This window comes from Lagopus leucura, unplaced genomic scaffold (assembly GCF_019238085.1).
Source record: "Lagopus leucura isolate 7727_CA_CO unplaced genomic scaffold, USGS_WTPT01 Super-Scaffold_100009, whole genome shotgun sequence".
In the NCBI taxonomy this organism is placed as follows: Eukaryota; Metazoa; Chordata; class Aves; order Galliformes; family Phasianidae; genus Lagopus; species Lagopus leucura.
The window spans coordinates 426,429-444,877 of NW_024962266.1; the positions used below are offsets into that span (position 1 = coordinate 426,429).

The window sequence follows — 18,449 nt, forward strand, 5'->3', positions numbered from 1 at the left end:
ATTATATTATATTATATTATATTATATTATATTATATTATATTATATATGCCTTAGTTTTTAGACTGCGGTGCTGCATACTGTTTTTTCCTACTCTCATTCTCATAGAAGTCTATACTGCTTAAATGATGAGCAAGAGAAAGCCAGCAAGGAAAGCAGGAAGCTTACAGAAGTAAAAGAACTGATTTCAGAGGTACAAGAGCTCTCCACTCCACTTCCTCAACACTCTAATCTACTAAGAAGGAAACTACCCTCAGGAGGGAAGAGATTCAAATGGAATATCAGCTCCAGTCTTGGGAAGCTGGAAAAGACTCTTGTTGCCTCTTCGTGTAATTACGCAATAGCAAAGCATTACCAGCTGCCCAAACAGGACTTTTCAGCAGATAGTCATGATACACAGCTTAGTAAATGGAAAAAAATCACATCCATCTACAGTGAAGTAATGTCTCTAAAGAAATTATCCCCGCTCAGCAGTCCTGTGTCAGAATGGCAGCAGGTTAGCAGTAGAGCTTCCATCTCAGCTTCCACAGGTGAGGGGAAGCAGGAAGGCACTCCTGCATCATTCATAGCTGCTGCAGCCTTTTACCACATTCAAGATTGGATCAGACATTGGGAAAAATCCAAAAGCATTGGAAAAAGCTGCCCAGGGAAATGTTGGGGTTGTTGTCCCTGGAGGTGGGGAGCTGGGGCGCTGTGGGACATGCTTTCCAGAGCATGGTGGGGATGGGCTGACAGTTGGACCTGATGGTCTTAGAGGTCTTTTCCAGCCTTAATGATTCTGTGAAAAAGTGTCAAGCTCCACCTCAAAACTTGTCTGATAGGAAAGCTCTTTAAAACCCTCAGCAATACAGTCCTTAAGAGCCTTGTTTTAATTTCCTGCCTCATTTTGCTTACACACTGCTTAGAACTATTTGACTTTAGGCTGTTGTTTTCCTTTAGCTCCAATAACCCTCTTCAGCTCAGTCTTCCCAATCCTTACTGCCTGGAGGTATTTACACACAAAAACCAAAGCCCTTCTCTGCTGGAATTAACAAGCCAAACTCTTCTAGAGAGTTTCCTCCTGCATTTTTCCATTACTTGATCTGTTATCATAGCCCCTCTTCTCACCTGTCATAGTTTCAGTACCATGTACACAAGCAGATCAAACTGCTCACAGCGTTCCAAATAAGACCACAGCATTTAGTTAATATTTTTATTTTCTCCACTTTCACTGGATGGAGGACACTGAAGCCCTTAGATGTGCTGGGCTAAATATCATCAGAAAATCTCAACAACATGTCACAATAACTGCAAAGTTTTATCTGGCCAAATAACGAACTTCTCTGAGCAGTCTGAGCCCTCAGGAGGAGAACACTGGGGCGTTACCATGAAGTAAGGCAGAGTCATCCGTCTAAGACAGTGCTCTGGAACATAATGTTACAAATATAACATCACCCCTAAAACCATGCCAGGCTTCTGCAACCTCTGCAAATTCCACAGCCCTTTTATTCAGCCCCTGTAAATTCCCAAGTACAAAAACACACACTATCTGTTGGCAGAGGGAGTTGCTCCTGTTCCCCTCATGACTGTATATTCCAGTTAGTCTCACTGCCTACAATCTGGCAGCTGATTACTGATGCTAAACTGTATTTCTCACACATCCTGTGTCTGCGACCCAGCCTGTTACCATCAGTGCCACCCTGGCTGAAGAAACCAATACTTCATCTCCACCCATAATGAAGCATTCATTTATGCTTTAAATGCCTCTTAGTCTTTACTTGCGTTCTCTACAACCTCCTTGCACTTTACTACTCTCGAGTCAAGCTTTCCTGTAACACTGCTGCTAACCTTCACATTAAGATATGAAATGTAAAGTTTACCTTAATTATCCCAATTTGTCACTGGATCTAATAATGCATCTGATCAAAACAGAAGGCAACTACGAACACTGGACGCCTATTTGAATTCTGAAGTGAAACAAAAGGGCTCATCACACACCTACATCACATAGAAAGAGGGCAATCAGGTAGTAGTGCCAGTCTATCCTTCATGTTTTCTGGACAGAATTGGTAAGCTCAAAAATTCAATGATTTTGTACATATTCTGAAACTCCTTTAGAATGGGAAATGACTTCACTTTTACATTTGTCCTGGGAATTTGTAAGCATTGTCATGTTTAAAATCTATCACATACAGGGAAAGAAACATGTTGGATTCTTCGTAGTATTTTCACTAAATAGTAAATTAAAAAGAAGGAATACATTACCACAGTATCTAATTTATTTATCTAATATCTTTAGGCATGTGTGTTGATGTCAGGTCTTTTTACTTTAAATGTCTTGTGATTTCAAATTAAAACATATTGATTTAGGACAAATACAATACTTTCACAGGAGGTCTTTCTTTATCTGCAAGCACAACTTGTGCATCATTGTTAATTTCTAAGATGAATTTCAGAAATTGAGTGTAGTCCACCTTCTTTAGCTGCTTCATCCTTATGTCTGTGCTAATAAATCTTCCTAGCGATAGATGTCAAACCTTACAGATACCAAAGACCACTTCAGAAGTTTGGAACTCACCTAGATTATGAACTCTCTACCATGAAACATGATCTCCTGTTACCATCAATCCAACACTCAGATGTAATGTGCCTGTGAAATATATAGAACAGGTGTTAATTCACTCTAAAATTAAATGGTTCCTAATCCGATTGTGATTTTAACCCTCCTCTTTTTTAACAGGTAAAACAAGACTTTTTCGCACACTACCCACTGTAACTCAGTTACAAGACTCATTCCTTTGAGACTAAAAGTAAAACACTGGTTTTGCCTTGCCCAAATCCTACATCTGTAGGCCCTTGATAATGTATCTACTGATTTATTGAATTGTTAGATCCTTGAAACTTTATATCTGGAGATCAATCCCTTTAAAAAAGTCACATGCATGGCTATGGTGCACATCTGCCTGTGTTTACTGTTTCTTAAAGTGGTAAATGCCTAAATACTAATTCTAACTCACATCCTTACATTAGCATCACTTATAAGAATATGTCCAATCTTTACAGAAAGGAACACAGCAAGTAATTTGAAAACACAGACTGAAGCTGAAACATAAATTGAACATTACAGAAGTACACTGAAACACCATGACTGAGCATTTACTCAGTATAGCCATAAAGTAGGATCTCACTGGCACAAACTCAAAAAAACTGTATTTTACTTGGCAGGTCAGTTCCCACAGTAAAACAGAACATGTCCGTGAATCCCCAGTACTCCTTTTAGGCTTTTAGTGTCTTTAGTACCTGAATAGAAAAGACAGCTGTTCTGAGTCCAAATATATATTCAGTAACATCAATATATTTATCAATCCCTATTGCAAATGGGATTAAACAGTCTCTGCCAGAGACACACTCCTAAAATTGAAAGCCACAGAGATGAATCACTAGGTTCTTGTAATCTCAATTTAATCCAAAACATAACCTTAAATTGAAGTCTAGATGTGGAATGAATCATTAAAACACAATCTCCTCCACCCATGCCCCCCTATAGAACCATAGAATGGTTTGGGTTGGAAGGGACCTTGAAGATAATCTATTTCCAACCACCCTTCTACAGGTCTCCTGCTGTAATCCCTGCAACTGCCAGTCCCATTTAACACTTTGAGCTTTAAAAAATTGTCAATGGAGTTCTTGGAAATTTTATCATTCTAAAGCATGACCCATCCTCAAGCATAGCTGCATCTGGGGAAGGATATGAAAACAATTTAGATCCCCAGCCCTGATGGCAGCTTCTAGTTGTGGCAGCCCATACTATAAAAGTGAACAGTCCAGGGGAGGCAAAGAACTGAACTCCTTGTCAGGACCATTCCTGCAGCCATCTATTTGTGCCCGTGACAGTCACGTAATTTAACAGACTTCCAGGTTTCTAACAAGTAATACTCACTTCACTTCTAATCTCAGATGAATGATATGCAAACAGACACCAATGTCTATAAATTTCCTGACAGAGCAGAAAGCTACAAGCAAATAAATCTAGTTATTTTTCTCATTTTGCCCTGCAACTCCCTCAGAATGCCAGGCGAAGAGGCTTGCCTTTGCTGCCAGTTATTCCGTCAGATTTAGAAAAGCACTGCACAACCTGTGCTGTAATACAGCCTCACTGAATAATTTATGTTTTTGGAATGATCTTATTTGTTGCAGGCATCTGCTGCAGAAGCCTTCCTTACTTAAGATAATGCCAATTCTTGTACTCTATGTTATATTTTTCTACCTGACAAAATCCTAGTCCATTACATTTATTCGTTTACTTAATAAAGAACTGTTTCATTCAGTAAAATCTTTTCAAAAGTGGTGTACTTGCACAGTTAGACTTTCCCCTTAAATACAGACATTTAAACAGATATTTTTGCTTCAGTGTATGAGGCAAAATCTTGAGCGTAAAGGAAATTATTTATAGTAGCCTGAGTGAGATGTTTAAGGACGATGATTCTTTGTGTAACAGGAAAATTACTTCACACTAAGTCTGAGAGTAGAACAAAAACTTGCAGTGCTGTCCCAGATTCTTTTGCTGACACTTAGCAAAAGCCATGTAAAGAGTGGTGTTTGGTTTTGGGAATCTTTATTAACAATCCTGTAGATGGGGATGAAATCACTGCAGTCTGAAATAATTTTCTGCGTCCTTCATTCACAAGTTAAACAAGAGCCTCTGCTCTTTCAGCTTCTGCAGTTTAATTGGGAACTCCCTTTTCAACTCTCCCAAGTTTACCTTTCTCCTATTCCACTCACCTCTCTCATGTTTGTTTTCCTTATAATTCTGGTCATCTGCAATCCTCACATCAGCCAAACCTCTTGTGATTTTTTTTTCTTCCTGTAGCTGAACATCTTGCTTTCTTCCTGCTTTTATTCAGTAGAAGAACTATTTCATATGTACCTTACTGAAAAAGAACAAAAAATATGGAAAGCAATTCATTTTGTGAGACACTTTGAATGAAGCAATAGCCACTTTTTAGTCTGTCTAGATTGAAATCAATAACCATTTCATCAGACTAACTAATATGCTTGGAAATAAAGGGGAGATTAATAGCTGTGATTTAGTAGCATCCTGCCCCTGCACTGTCAGACAGTGTCCTTTGGAAGATTTCCCCAGTAACTTTCTGACATGGAACTGCCCACTTGCACGACTCAGTATGCATTCACACAGAATGTGATCCCAGCCTAGTTCAAGTAAATACACACTCTAGCTTTGAGACAAAATTCTGTACGTTTCTTCCAGAGGAAAGATTTAGGATCTTCAGAGACTAATTATAATAGCTATTGAGTGATTATTAGAGATAAGGTTTCAGAGAAAATCAAGTTATGCATATCTCCATGTGTAACATCCAGCAGATTGGCTTCCCCTTGTTCTGCCTCTCAGCATATTCAGTAACGTCTGCAGCTGTGAGAACTACTACAGGGTCTTCTGGAATAAAAGCTGTTCTCCTACTGATCTCAATAGTCCTATAAAAATAGCACAGACACCATGCAGATTTCAGCTTTCATCTTCCATCTATTGTTACTGCCTCACCTGATGTCGCTGTGTGGAAAAATACTTCTCACAATACTCCTATATCACAGAAAATCAATGGTGTTAATATTCTTAAAAGTATTCTTAAAAGTCATTAAGTCAGTATATTTAAGTGTTTTTCAAAGTTAAGTATTTCTTTTTCTTCCTTTTTTTTTTTTTTTCTTTCCCCTAGAATCAAATAAAATATGCAAATAAGATGTAACCAGTACCTGTAAAGAAAAGGTGATTGATCATAAAAGGTAACAGAAGGAAATTTCCCTTGGTCAGTTGCCAGTTGCACAGAAGAATTAATTTGTAACCCCATGCCCTTCCCACGTTAGGGCTTCTTCCTTCTCTGCATCATTCTCCTTCCTCACCCCACCAAGAAAGAAAGCAAAAGTGTTCCTGGATTCTTCATAATTCTTCTTCTTAGGAACTAATTTAATTCAACTCCCAACACTCTCGTCTAATTTTTCAGTTACATTTCTTTTATGATTCCTACTATGTAAAGATTAAAAAGGGGTACACTAATCAGTGAGTATTCAGTAGATAAGCACTACCCTAAAAACACTGTCTTTTGTTTTCTCTTCACTTGCTGTACTGTTGCTCAGCTGTTTCTCTGTATGACTCCTGCTGGCACATTCCTCCTGCTAGTGCAGCCACCTGAGTTCTCACAGGGATCCATAATGTTCCAAACATAACTTTTATTTTTAATGTAGAAATTGTACTTTGAGCATACTAATGGGTTAACACTGGGGATCAATAACAGGACCGACAAGCAATAAAGCATGAGTCAGACCAGACTCAGACTGACACCATGACCATTTTCTTGGATCTTACTGGCATACATTTTCTGCCTGAATCTCAGAGGATATGAGCACAGACCAGAAAGCACTATCATGAATGTAAGTGCCTGACGAACTTCAGAAAAAGCCAAGACCTGGAAAGGCGTAAGAATATAGCTGAGTAATGGGCATCAGCACGTGGGTTTTGTTAGTCAAAAATTAAATACAAAAAATAGTGCTATAACTGTGATGATTTCAGTGTGCAAAGCAATTTATTTTATTTTCAATGTGCTCAGTCTGTGAAGCTAGGAAATATAGATAACATTTGGGATACACATAAAAATATTTCATCAAGGGCTTATGCTGCCTGAAGACTTTGTCTAATTAAATTACTGCTCAGCTCATATCTACCCAATAGAACTAATTATAAGGTTTTATATATATTGCCTGAAAGACAAAGCAAACATTACTTTTCAGAATGTTACAGTGTAGAGATAAAATGTTCATTGAAAATGTTGGCTTTCTGACCAAGTAATACTCTTCAAAATCATTTACTTGATTTGAGCCCTTTTATAAAAACCAGTCTGTTCTGAAATTCAAACAAACAAACAAAAAAACAACAAACACAACAAAACCATTTTCTGTCAAACTGGATTGGGCAGGGTGGTTAGCTGGAAATGTTTTCCTTCAAAGTGGTTTAAAGCAGTGTAATGCTGTGAAGTTGCTACGTAAATTAAATGAAGCCATAGAGTGGGCACATTCTGTAGAGGTCGAGTACTAGGTTTTTATAACAGTGAATGGAGACACACCGGTTGACACCAGTTGACACACCGGTGTTTTAGCTTTAAAAGCCTACATTCAAAAGTAACCAGTATGATGAATGAGGAAGGGTTTGCTGATATCCCTAGTGACACATGTACAGCTTATCCAGAACATGAAAATCACCTGACAGTTCAAGATAGCTTTGTGTGATTAATACTCTCTTTTGAGAAAGTTTTGAATAGAAAGCTAGTTTTTCAGGGGCTCCAAAGGCCTGACAACAGAAAACTGTAATTTAGAGTATAGTAATTACATGGAATACAAGAAATGCAGCGTTTTCAGGTGGAGTCTTTTGCCACTTTTTTTGAATGAAGTGAAATTCCTCTTGTAAAACAAAACCAGACAAATAGATATTACATGTATGCCAATTCTTAAATGCTAGTCCTTGACAGCACCAGATCTGTTGCTACATTTAAATATTTAATTTTTAAATGTCATTTAGACATTTAGGTTTCCAAGAAGCGTCCTTTAGCTCTGGGCATTACAAGTAGACATTCCTAATACTCTGAATAGGAAATGGATGATCACGAAGACTTTTAGAACAGTTTAATCTCTCTTCCATTCATTTTTGATGTTTTGCATAGAATAGATAGAATCAATTTGAGATTTGACTAAATTGCTTGATTTCTAGCCAACACCTTGGCAACATTTCTATTCAGCTCAGGGGAAAGTAGCACACATTCAGTGCACAAGTGGTGAATTATATATTGCTGAATGAATTGATCTTGAATATTTTTGGAGAAGAAACACCATCAGTAGCAGATAGTACTGCATAATTTTAGGTTACTGTCACCCAAGCTTCTTTTGACAGGAAAGAAAATATACTCAGCATTTGCCTATAATGATTTTTTATTGCTACAATAATACCTAATGTGTTCCAGATACATTCAGGACAATTTGTTCATTTCACTCAGTGATCAAAATGTGTTTTGACTAGTAAGTCTCTGTTTATTTTGTTCAGTAATCTTTTTTCTTAATGGGAGTGTTTTCCAGATGTTCTGTTAGTCTAGTCATCTGGGATCTCTTCCAATACATGTGGAAAGTCTGCTGTCATAGGCTGTCATTGGCAGTTATGTTTAACAAGCAGACTAATTAGTTCACCCCAGCGTAGTTATAAAGTGATATCTGAGGCATCTGAAGCATCCCTGAGAGCAGGCACATTCTTCGTTAGGTAAGTGTAATTCCCTTCTCTACTCAGAGCATTCTGATGCAAAGAAAATGATGGGCTGCAGCAGAAAGAACAGACTTTTTCCTTTTTGAGAGAGATTTACTTTTGTCATTTCATTTGTCATGCTTAAGCACTAATATTTTGATGACGGATTATGTTTATAAAAATATGCTGATTAATCACTCTTTTGGCAGTATTGATTTTGGTTCTAGATTTAACTTTATCAGTATTGTAGTCTTAGAGACTGGTGTACCAAACTCCACCCATTTCAAACAAGGAGACTGACTTCAGATCCCATTTGTTAATAATGAATATTCCTAGTCTTACTGAAAAATTTAGCAGCTAATCAGCTACTATGAGAGGGTTTAAGGAGTAATTATAAATTACCAACTTCTCCTGGAGTAATTTTAATGTGAGCTGTATGTTGCAGTGAAACTCGTGTTCTGTATAAAGATATGCATTTCAAGTTTAACAAATTGATTATTAAAAAATACAATAATTGCATGTAATTATGTGAAACTATTTCTTTTTAGGGATGATGTCGTACCTGAAAGTAATGATCATATGGAACATAGTTTACATATCCCTGGTGATCCTTTCACTGTCCCTGATTCAAGAAGTGGCTTCTCAAGGTACTGTAACATCCGGTTGAAGGGAGGCTGCCAAGGAGATCTGAAAAATGATAAGAAAGCTTCAAAATGAAGCTTCGAATTTATCTTCATAAAAATACTAAGCTGTAAAACATTTTTTTTTTCACACGCAGTCATTATGATTCAGTTTTATCTTCACTGAATAATTTCATAAATTAATTTTGGTAGACCACAGTCCTATGTTTTTGAGAAATAGCATATGTATGAATATTAGGCAAGATTCGTATGAATTTATGTCTCTTCCTGCAGACATATTCTACTGATCCTGTTGTCCTTCTGCTGATATATTTAGCAGAAATGATTGGCCATATACTTCAAGGAAGAATTTAGAATTATAATATCCATAAAATTGAGGTAGAAATACCTAAACAGGATGCGATGGGGAAAGGAATGTGCACGTGGGACTAAGTCCTTTGCTAGTAAATGCACAGGCTGATTTTGGCAATTGCATGTACAATACTGCAGATCGTAATTTACTCTCAAAGCTCTGCAGTTGCCTTCTAACTGAACAGCCCCATGAAGAAGGAATGAAAGGACCAACAGCCTGGCAAGCCCCCTGCTGTGCTTCTTCTCAAAGGGCTCTGAAGTGGTTACACTGATAACACAGTGTATCACTGGCTTGTGAAACACATTTTACTGCGCAGGTGAGCAGCTCACCAGGACTCAGCAGATGTCAGGCACTACCTGCAGGGCAGCAATGTCTGGCTCTGCTCCCCCTGAGGTCGTTGGGTGCCTTCATACTATTTCCTCCAAAAATCACATTCTTGCCAAGAGTAGGCGTAAGCATTGAGGTGTTTTCCATCCTTCACTACTGAATTGCTGAAAAATCTCAATACAGGTTCACAGGTTCAATCTTTTGTTATGCTATGTTCTACCTCCACATGCACAGTGTGTGTACCGGTAGAAATGGCTGTCTTTGGTGTTGTGTTGTGTTACATGTTATTCCTTGTTGTTTCTTTGTTGTTCCTTGATGTATTAGCTGATTACCCAAAGTCTGTTGTAGCTCGCTGATTGTTCAGCTTTTTGTTTGTATTTAGGGACACTCCACTTGTGGTCCTGCATTTCCAGAAGAAGTGATAGAGCATCACATTAGTGGGGGATTCAGGTAGGAGGGGGAGTAAGCCCAGGTGAATATCTGATACTTTGGAAGCAGATATCTGCTGTCTTGCTTACCACCTGTGGCCTGCACCACATATTTATTATCTGGCATTTTGCAGCACTGCAGCAGTCGAGCCATATTGCCAGTGTGAAATAAGCACCTAGGTTATTCTGCTAGTAGCAACCTTCTCATTAGTAAACAGGAGCACTTTGTAGAACGCTGCAGGACCAGATCTCAACTTCTCCTAGCCTCAGGGTGAGCACCAAATTCTTCTCTGACTTTGGAGGAAAAAAAAGCAAAAAACAACTATGTGAAGGGCAGGCTTAAAAATGGCTCTGGGGACCTATATTTAAATGGTGTTCACCATTTAAAACTTGAGCTGATTTTATTACAAAGAACATTACCAAAGTAAAAATCTGGCAGGCCTAATGTATCTGTCAGGTACACTGGTGCAGGTACACTTCTGTGGCCATGCTTAGAGTGTATTAAGTTAGAAAATGAAACGACATAGTGCCTGATACATTGCCTCAGATAAATTGGAACAAGTCTGAATGCCATAACCAGTGCAGCCGTGTCACCGAACTGGTCCTCAGGATCCTCTGATCTTTAGGAGAAACAGGACAAACCAGACAGAGCCCATCTCTGCTGCCTGCTCACTGGCCAGCCCAGGGATCAGCTCTGATCTGCAGGACTTCCAAACGGGCTGCACTGGCTCACAGCTTCCATTGCTCTGAGTACAGAAATGGCATTCTTCAGGGAAACGTAAATCTTCCCGCTTTGCCATTCAGTTTCCTCACATACCACTTCAGTTTGGCAATGTTTACATGTGTCGTGTGATTTTAGATTTATGGAGCTGTACAGGGAGATGTGGGGAAGGGTATTCTAGAGAGCATGTCTGCCACTGTGATTATAGCTGCCAACACTACAAGGAGTGCTGCCCTGACTTCAACAAAGTCTGCACAGGGGGTAAGTTCCCAAACATAGCCAGCTCCTATCAGCAAAGGCTTCTCCTGCTTGCACCAGCCTATGTCCTCTGAATGCTTAGACTCTTTTTTCAGTTTGCTCATCCTTGTGCTCCTCTCATCTATGTATAATGCTCCCCCTCAAAAGCTTGGTGATAACCTCTCACAGCCAATTCAATGAAAATTTTGCATCTGCAGGTTGTCACCAAGAAAAGGAGTTTGCTTTTTGGAAGAACAGAGCAAGAGAGGGATTTTCCCTATTGCTTGTTATCTCCTCCTTTGTGCACTTGTACTGTATTTGTTTGTCTGTAATATTTAACAACAACAACAACAAAAATTAAAAATAAGTTCAGGTAAGAAGGAAAGTTTCAGGACCTTCCAGAGAAAATTTTTTAGGGAGTCCCACCCAAATTTAAGAGGAATGGAGTCTGTGGGGAGTCAGAGGAAGTCCTGACAGAAACTGAGTGGATCAGAACTGTGGCTGGAGTGTGATGGATAAGATGAATGGACATCTATTAGTTTGTGTGAAATTTATGACTGTATGGCATAAAAAAATACAGATACTTCAAACTTGTTCTGCTGGAGAAGTTCTCAAATTATTTTCTTATGCATTACCCATATGTCAAAAAATAGCAGGGTTTTAGATAACCATAGCTACACTACAGCATAATTCCAGTAAGACTAAAGGTGTGAGACCAAGATTCAAGGTCTTAGATTTAGCAGTACAGGCTAACAATTTTAATGCAGAAAAAGCATTACCTAAAATGATAATTCTTTAAAAAATAAAAACCATTTTTGCTCAGGCACGTGGAATTAATCCACTGCATCAGCAGAGCACTCCCCTGCTGGTCTAAAGCTGTTCCAATCCTGCCTATGCAGCAATCATAACTTTGCTAGATAATTACTTAATTGTAAAATACAGCTCTATGCAACAGATCATATGATAATTTTGGAAATACCAAGTAATGGTTAATTCTTAGCTCCATTCTATGAGATGCTAAGCATCCTAAACAAACAAACAAAAAAAAAACCCCACCCCCCAAAATATCCACTTTAGGTCTAAAGTATTCCAGTGCAGTACATCAACAACTAAGATGCAGTACTTGCACACTGACAACTAGTGCAGTCAATCACAACATATGTAGGCCCTATTCCTTTTCAGAAATGCTTTGGTAGACACACCACTGTTGATGCAGAGAAGTGCCCCAGTGCAAATCCTTTTTGAAAATGTGGCCCAGAATTATTTTCTTACTGATTTTAACCATCATTCTTGAAACAACTCCTATGTGATCAGGGAAACAGCACACGTCCAGAGAGGCTGTGGAGTCTCTTCCCTGCAGATCTCCAAAACCACCTTGATATGGTCCAGGGTGCCCAGCTCTGGTGGCCCTGCTAGAGCAGGGGACGACATGACCTTCAGAGGTCCCTGACAGCCTCAGCCGTCTCTGGTTCTGCCAAGTCTTCTCTGATGGGACCTATCTAAAGTGAGCTCCATGGTTATGTTTTAATTCTGCCACAGATCCCAAGCAAAGCACTGTTCTGGTTACGTGGCCTGATCCAAAACTCATTGCAATTAATCACACAATCAAATTCTGGGTCAGACCAGAGTAATCACATAGGAAGCTGGTCTTTAAATCAGCTTAAGTCACTGTAGAATGGTCCCAGTGTCACATATGAGCTACACAAAAGTATTAACTCCATTGTTTGTTCTGCCTTATGTAGCTGTCTCCTGCAAAGGACGTTGCTTTGAAGTCTATCAAAGAGGAAGAGAGTGCGACTGTGACATAGACTGTAAACGATATGGAAAATGCTGCCCAGACTACGAAGAACACTGTAAAGAATGTAAGAAATTTCTTTATCACAATGTTTTCCCAATATATATTTAAATTTAGATACCTTACGCAGCCATAAAATGTGGACCACACAGACTTTGTTCTGGTTATTATCCACCTTCTCAGGTGAATCTTACCATAAAATTAATCCAATCTTACTGTTGGCCAGTACACCTAAAGTGTGGCAGTCCCAGTCCCCAGGTGCACAGCAGTTTATACTGAAATAGGCTCTGTTCTGAGCACTCCTGACTGAATGTGCAGAAGAAGATAAATGTATTAGAAATGTCTTGAGGTGAATTTGCTGTCTTTGAGGCTGTTTAAAACCTGCTTTTCTCAGCTGTTGTGCCAGGATGCCACCTGATTTAAGTGACATTATCTACCATTTTGTCAGTGATTGCATTCCATCTTATTTTCCTTCTTGCTTTTTAATCCCTGTGATAAAACCCCTTCAGTTAGAGCAAGATTCCCCAAGGGTTACAGATGTAACACTGGGACTGCGAGGGGTGTAGACAAAATGGAAACACCTCACTCAGAGCTGCTGGTTGAGCAGATCTCTCTGTGACTCAGAAAGAGATAGCAACTCTGCCTTTGAGAAAAGCATGGCCTGCTGGCTTGGTAGTGGCTCTGCCCCAGGCAGGAATGCACGTGGGTCCCACAGGTCCCATCCAGCACCACACAGCAGCTTTCCACAGTGACAGCAGCCACTGCTACTTTGGTTTGCTGTTAATTTTTGTCAAACCAACAACAAATATCAACACAAAACCAAATGTTCCCAAATCCGCTCTGCTCTCTACCAACATTTAAATGATTTTGCTGTCTGTGAGTAACTAAGAAACCTGCTAAAGTCTTTGGAATGATGCTATACCTCATTGTAATTTATGTATTTGTAACCAAAAGAGATGTTTCTGCCTATAGCAGGGGGTTGGAACTAGATGAACTTAAAGGTCTCTTCCAACACAAAGCATTCTATGATTCTATGATTAGACAAGTTCTCAGAGCCTAGAACTCCACTTAGTATTCATATTCTTCCCACCTGAAAATTCCTTTTAGCTTGGAATGCCTCACCTCTCACCTCTGGGAAAAAGATTGCTCAGGTCTGTGATAAGCACTTAGGGATCCCCAGAGTATTTTTCTCTTTTCCATTTCTCTTTTTCCCAATAATACCCTAAAAAATCCCACAGACAATAAATAATATATTTAAAAAAATGGATGTGGAGAAGTATCATTGAAGTTGTGTACCACAGTACCACCTGCTTACAACAAACATCTCAATGCGATCCCATTAACAAACTGTGTCGTTTCTTTCAGTACACACAGAAAAGCCAGTGCCCAAGACTCCTCCCTCAAATAAATCGACGTCCAAAAGGTCATCTACAGATGAGGAAAAGAAGCCAGAGGAAGGTAGGAAAGGATATGAATGAAAAAGGGTGGGTGTTATATGGAGGGACATTAGAGACTGTTTTCCTGCTCTGGAAATAGAAAAGTGATGTGAGACATTACCAACCTTGGAACCACTCAGAGTATAAATTAATTACCTCACCTACATCTCAAGAAAGACTCTACTGACTTTGCAGAGTTTGCTTAAGACATGTTGGGGTGTGGTGACATCTCCTGTGCCCCTATTTGATTTCCACACATATCTTCAATAAGATAACAGACCACTGTCAGTTTTGGACAATATCCACTGCAGGAACAGACAGGGTGCTGTATTCTGGGACAGTGAAGATCTGGCAGAACCAGAACAGAAAAACAGGTTTCTTTAGCTTTAACCAAGTCAGGCATCCTGCAGCTTCAGAAAACACACATAACTTATTTTCTTCTGAATGGAAAACATGCCATGTTCCTGTGCTCTTTGATACTCTATTCCAGCATTATTAATGCTAACTTGGGAGATCCCTTTGAACTTGAAACCTTGAAGTTATAACAATGAAACAAGGCTATAAGTCAACACTGGCCAATAGCTTAGCCCTTAGTTTGTTTTTCAGTTTTGACTATTTACCTTTCTGTTGTGCAAATTTCCTTTTGCAAAGTCAATCTAGAAGGCTAAATGGAACAAAATTAAGGAAAAGTAGACAACAGGACCCCATGTGACTGTTGGTATTTCAGACATATTGGATAGGATGAAATCCTATTCTGTAATGCTCTGCTCACACTGCACTGTCTCTGTAGGGATTATTTCTCATACTGTAAAGTCCTCAGTGCTTCCAGCCTGCTGAGAGACTGTCAGCAGCAGCTCAGATCTCAAAATACCTTTTTTAGGGGATTTGTTCAAAACAATGAGGTCCAAAGTCACATCATGCTGCTCCTGATATTTTCAGATTTTCAAGAACCAAGTGTCAATTTGGTTGTAATGTCTGTAATGGCAGACATTTTTTGTCAGTTTCTGCTGAATCTATCTATATTAATAATTTGACCCAGGTTTGTGTAGCTACCTATAAAAGTAGAGTCTTAAAGCTGCACGTCACAAAGAGGAAAAATACCAAAGACACAACACAGGAGATGTTACTAGCTATCTGTACTCAGAAAGTTCCTTTTCCTCCAGTTCCTGTAGCTCTCTCCATCAGGTCTAGGACACAGGTGCAGGCTTTATTAAGGAAAAAAGAATAAATCAAAGGAACTGATAGTGAAGAGAAGTATCCTATTAAAAGAACTATATTTTATAATGTAGGTCCCCTTCCATGAAAAAAGATAGAAACGTTATATGGCTTCACATATAAACACAATTTTAAATCTTTCCTATTGAATTCAGAGTCACTATGGGTTAATCTATGGAAGTCCAATCTTTTGGCTTTTCTGGGCAGCACTGAATGAAGAGGAATTGTACAGGGCTGCATTTATGGAGGTTGCTCGGAAAATAATGCCTTCTGATCACTTCCTTGGAATCTATAACCAATACAGAGAGCATAACACTATTAAATAGAGCAAATTTTCAGCTACAAAATGCTCTTCAGCACTGTCACCACTGTTGGCTAAGAAGTTTCAGCAGTGATGAACAAGGAATGCATGCTGTACATGTAAAAATCTGCACCAGTAGAAGTGACCCCCTGCTTAAATTCATCACCCACCCCTCACTGTGCTCACATCCACTGATTGGTCTCCATAAATGTTCAGCAAGTGTCAATGAATGACAGTTTTTTTTCTTCATGAAAAAATTCAGTTCCACCACTTGGCTTCATATGTACTTCCACATCAGATGTCGTTCTCTCAGATTACCCCTCTGCTGCCATCTGTTGCATGGTAGCAAAATGTAATGGAATCTTGGTGAAAAGGTTCAACCTCTAATGCCACAACACCCACCTATGATGTCGTGGGAAAATAAAATAAAATAGGAAGCATTACTTTCAGAGCAGCCCTCATAAAGTATATAATATAGTTAATGTATATAGGTAACAAAGCTTATTTTATTTTTTAAATTATTTTCTTTTCACTAAAACATATAAAAAAGAGAGAAAAAAAAAAAAAAAAAAAAGCATAAAGCTAGTGGAATATGTGACACGGTTTTTGTGAAACCAGTGGTTCAGCAACAGTGGTTACAATTCATATTGAGTTCTGGAAGCGTTCATCAGAGACTTTTGATAAAATGTTAATCTTCCTATGCTTCATTCTTGAAAATAGTTGTTCACAAGTGTGTGTACAGCCAAAAAGTTATTATATGACTGAGGCACGATTGTGAAGCTAGGGGTATTTCTTTCTGGTAAGAGAATCACAGAATCACAGAATCACAGAATTGTAGGGGTTGGAAGGGACCTCCAGAGCTCATCGAGTGCAACCCCCCTGCCAAAGCAGGTTCCCTACACCAGGTAGCACAGGTAGGCATCCAGGCAGGTCTTGAACATCTCCAGAGAAGGAGACTCCACCACCTCCCTGGACATCCTGTTCCAGTGCTCCATCACCCTCACTGTAAAGAAGTTCCTTCGCACATTTGTGCGGAACTTCCTATGCTGCAGTTTCCGGCCGTTTCCCCTTGTCCTGTCACCATTCACCATTGAAAAGAGTCCGGCCTCGCCATTCTGCCCCCCACACCTTAGATACTTATAGACCTGCATCAGGTCCCCTCTCAGTCTTCTTTTCTCAAGGCTGAACAGACCCAGTTCACTCAGCCTTTCTTCATAGGAGAGATGCTCCAGGCCCTTCACCATCTTCGTGGCCCTCCGCTGGATTCTTTCCAAGAGATCCCTGTCTTTTTTGTACTGGGGAGCCCAGAACTGGACGCAGTACTCCAGATGAGGCCTTACCAGGGCAGAGTAGAGGGGGAGGATCACCTTCCTCGACCTGCTGGCCACGTTCTTTTTAATGCATCCCAGGATGCCATTGGCCCTCTTGGCCACAAAGGCACACTGCTGGCTCATGGCCAACCTGTCGTCCACCAGGACACCCAGGTCCCTTTCCGCAGAGCTCCCCTCCAGCAGGTCATCCCCCAACCTGTACTGGTGCATGCAATTATTCCTCCCCAGATGCAAGACTCTACACTTGCTTTTGTTAAACCTCATCCAGTTTTTTTCTGCCCAGCTCTCCAGTCTGTCCAGGTCTCGCTGAATGGCAGCACAGCCTTCAGGCATGTCAGCCAATCCTCCCAACTTCGTACCATCAGCAAACTTGCTGAGGGTGAAAATCCATAAACTGATTCACCACAACTTGAATTAGCACTGCACTCTACCCTCCCTGTGCCTCGCATTCACCCCAGATGGGGTTCATAGTACACCGATGTTCAATTGGTGCTGAGTGATGGTTGTGTGCACTGGGCTGGGCTGGGCTGTGCACAGCAGAGACATAATGGCATGGGGCAGCCACATGGTGAGCTGTGCTGGTGTGGGTGGGACATGCCTGGGTTAATCAATGCTACTAGTTAAAATCTAGCTGCTGCAAAGTCCCAGGCATACAAAAAAAATTCACTGTACAGGTTAGTTCAGCTCTTTTAAAGAATGTATGTTTATGACTCTATGAATGTATCTTTTCACTTGCTGTAACAGGTATTTATCAAATCTAACATAGGTTTCAATGCACTTTTACAAACCAGCATAAAACAATGGAGGTTTCAACAGCTGTAACACAAATTAAATACAGATATACACAGAAAGCTTTTTCTTTTTTTCAGCAAAGGATATGAAAACAATGTACTATTGCTATTCATAAGACAAGAAGCTATTTTCTATCAGTGTAGTAAAAAAATAAGAAAATGTGCATGCATTGCAATTCCTATGCCATAAAATATTTTTCCTCTTACAGATACTGGCACTGTGACCAGTCCTCCTCCAACAACTCCAAAAGATGAAGAGACAACGCCTGAACTCACGGAATCACCAACAACACCCAAACCTGAAGAGACAACCCCAGAAGACACTGAGGCACCAACAACACCAAAAGAAGAGGAGACAATGCCTGAAGCCACTGAGACACCAACAACCCCCAAAGAAGAAAAGACAACACCTGAAGCCACTGAGGCACCGACAACACCCAAAGAAGAAGAGACAACCCCAGAAGACACTGAGGCACCAACAACATCCAAAGCTGAAGACACAACCCCTGACGCCACCGAGGCACCAACAACTCCAAAAGATGAAGAGACAACGCCTGAAGCCACTGAGGCACCAACAACACCAAAAGAAGAGGAGACAAC

General features: G+C 39.9%; 1 protein-coding gene across 1 annotated transcript in view; it reads left to right on the forward strand.

The window, feature by feature from the left end:
- Positions 1 to 8,831: 8,831 nt before the first annotated feature.
- PRG4 (proteoglycan 4) overlaps positions 8,832 to 18,449 on the forward strand; it is a 16,815-nt gene continuing 7,197 nt past the window's right edge. Inside the window, exons 1-4 of the mRNA XM_042874016.1 lie at positions 8,832 to 8,921; positions 12,723 to 12,842; positions 14,141 to 14,233; positions 18,059 to 18,449. The exon at positions 18,059 to 18,449 is cut by the window's right edge and continues 2,033 nt beyond it. Coding sequence (XP_042729950.1) covers positions 8,846 to 8,921; positions 12,723 to 12,842; positions 14,141 to 14,233; positions 18,059 to 18,449 — 680 coding nt within the window. The 5' untranslated portion in view covers positions 8,832 to 8,845. The remainder of the gene's footprint in view (positions 8,922 to 12,722; positions 12,843 to 14,140; positions 14,234 to 18,058) is intronic.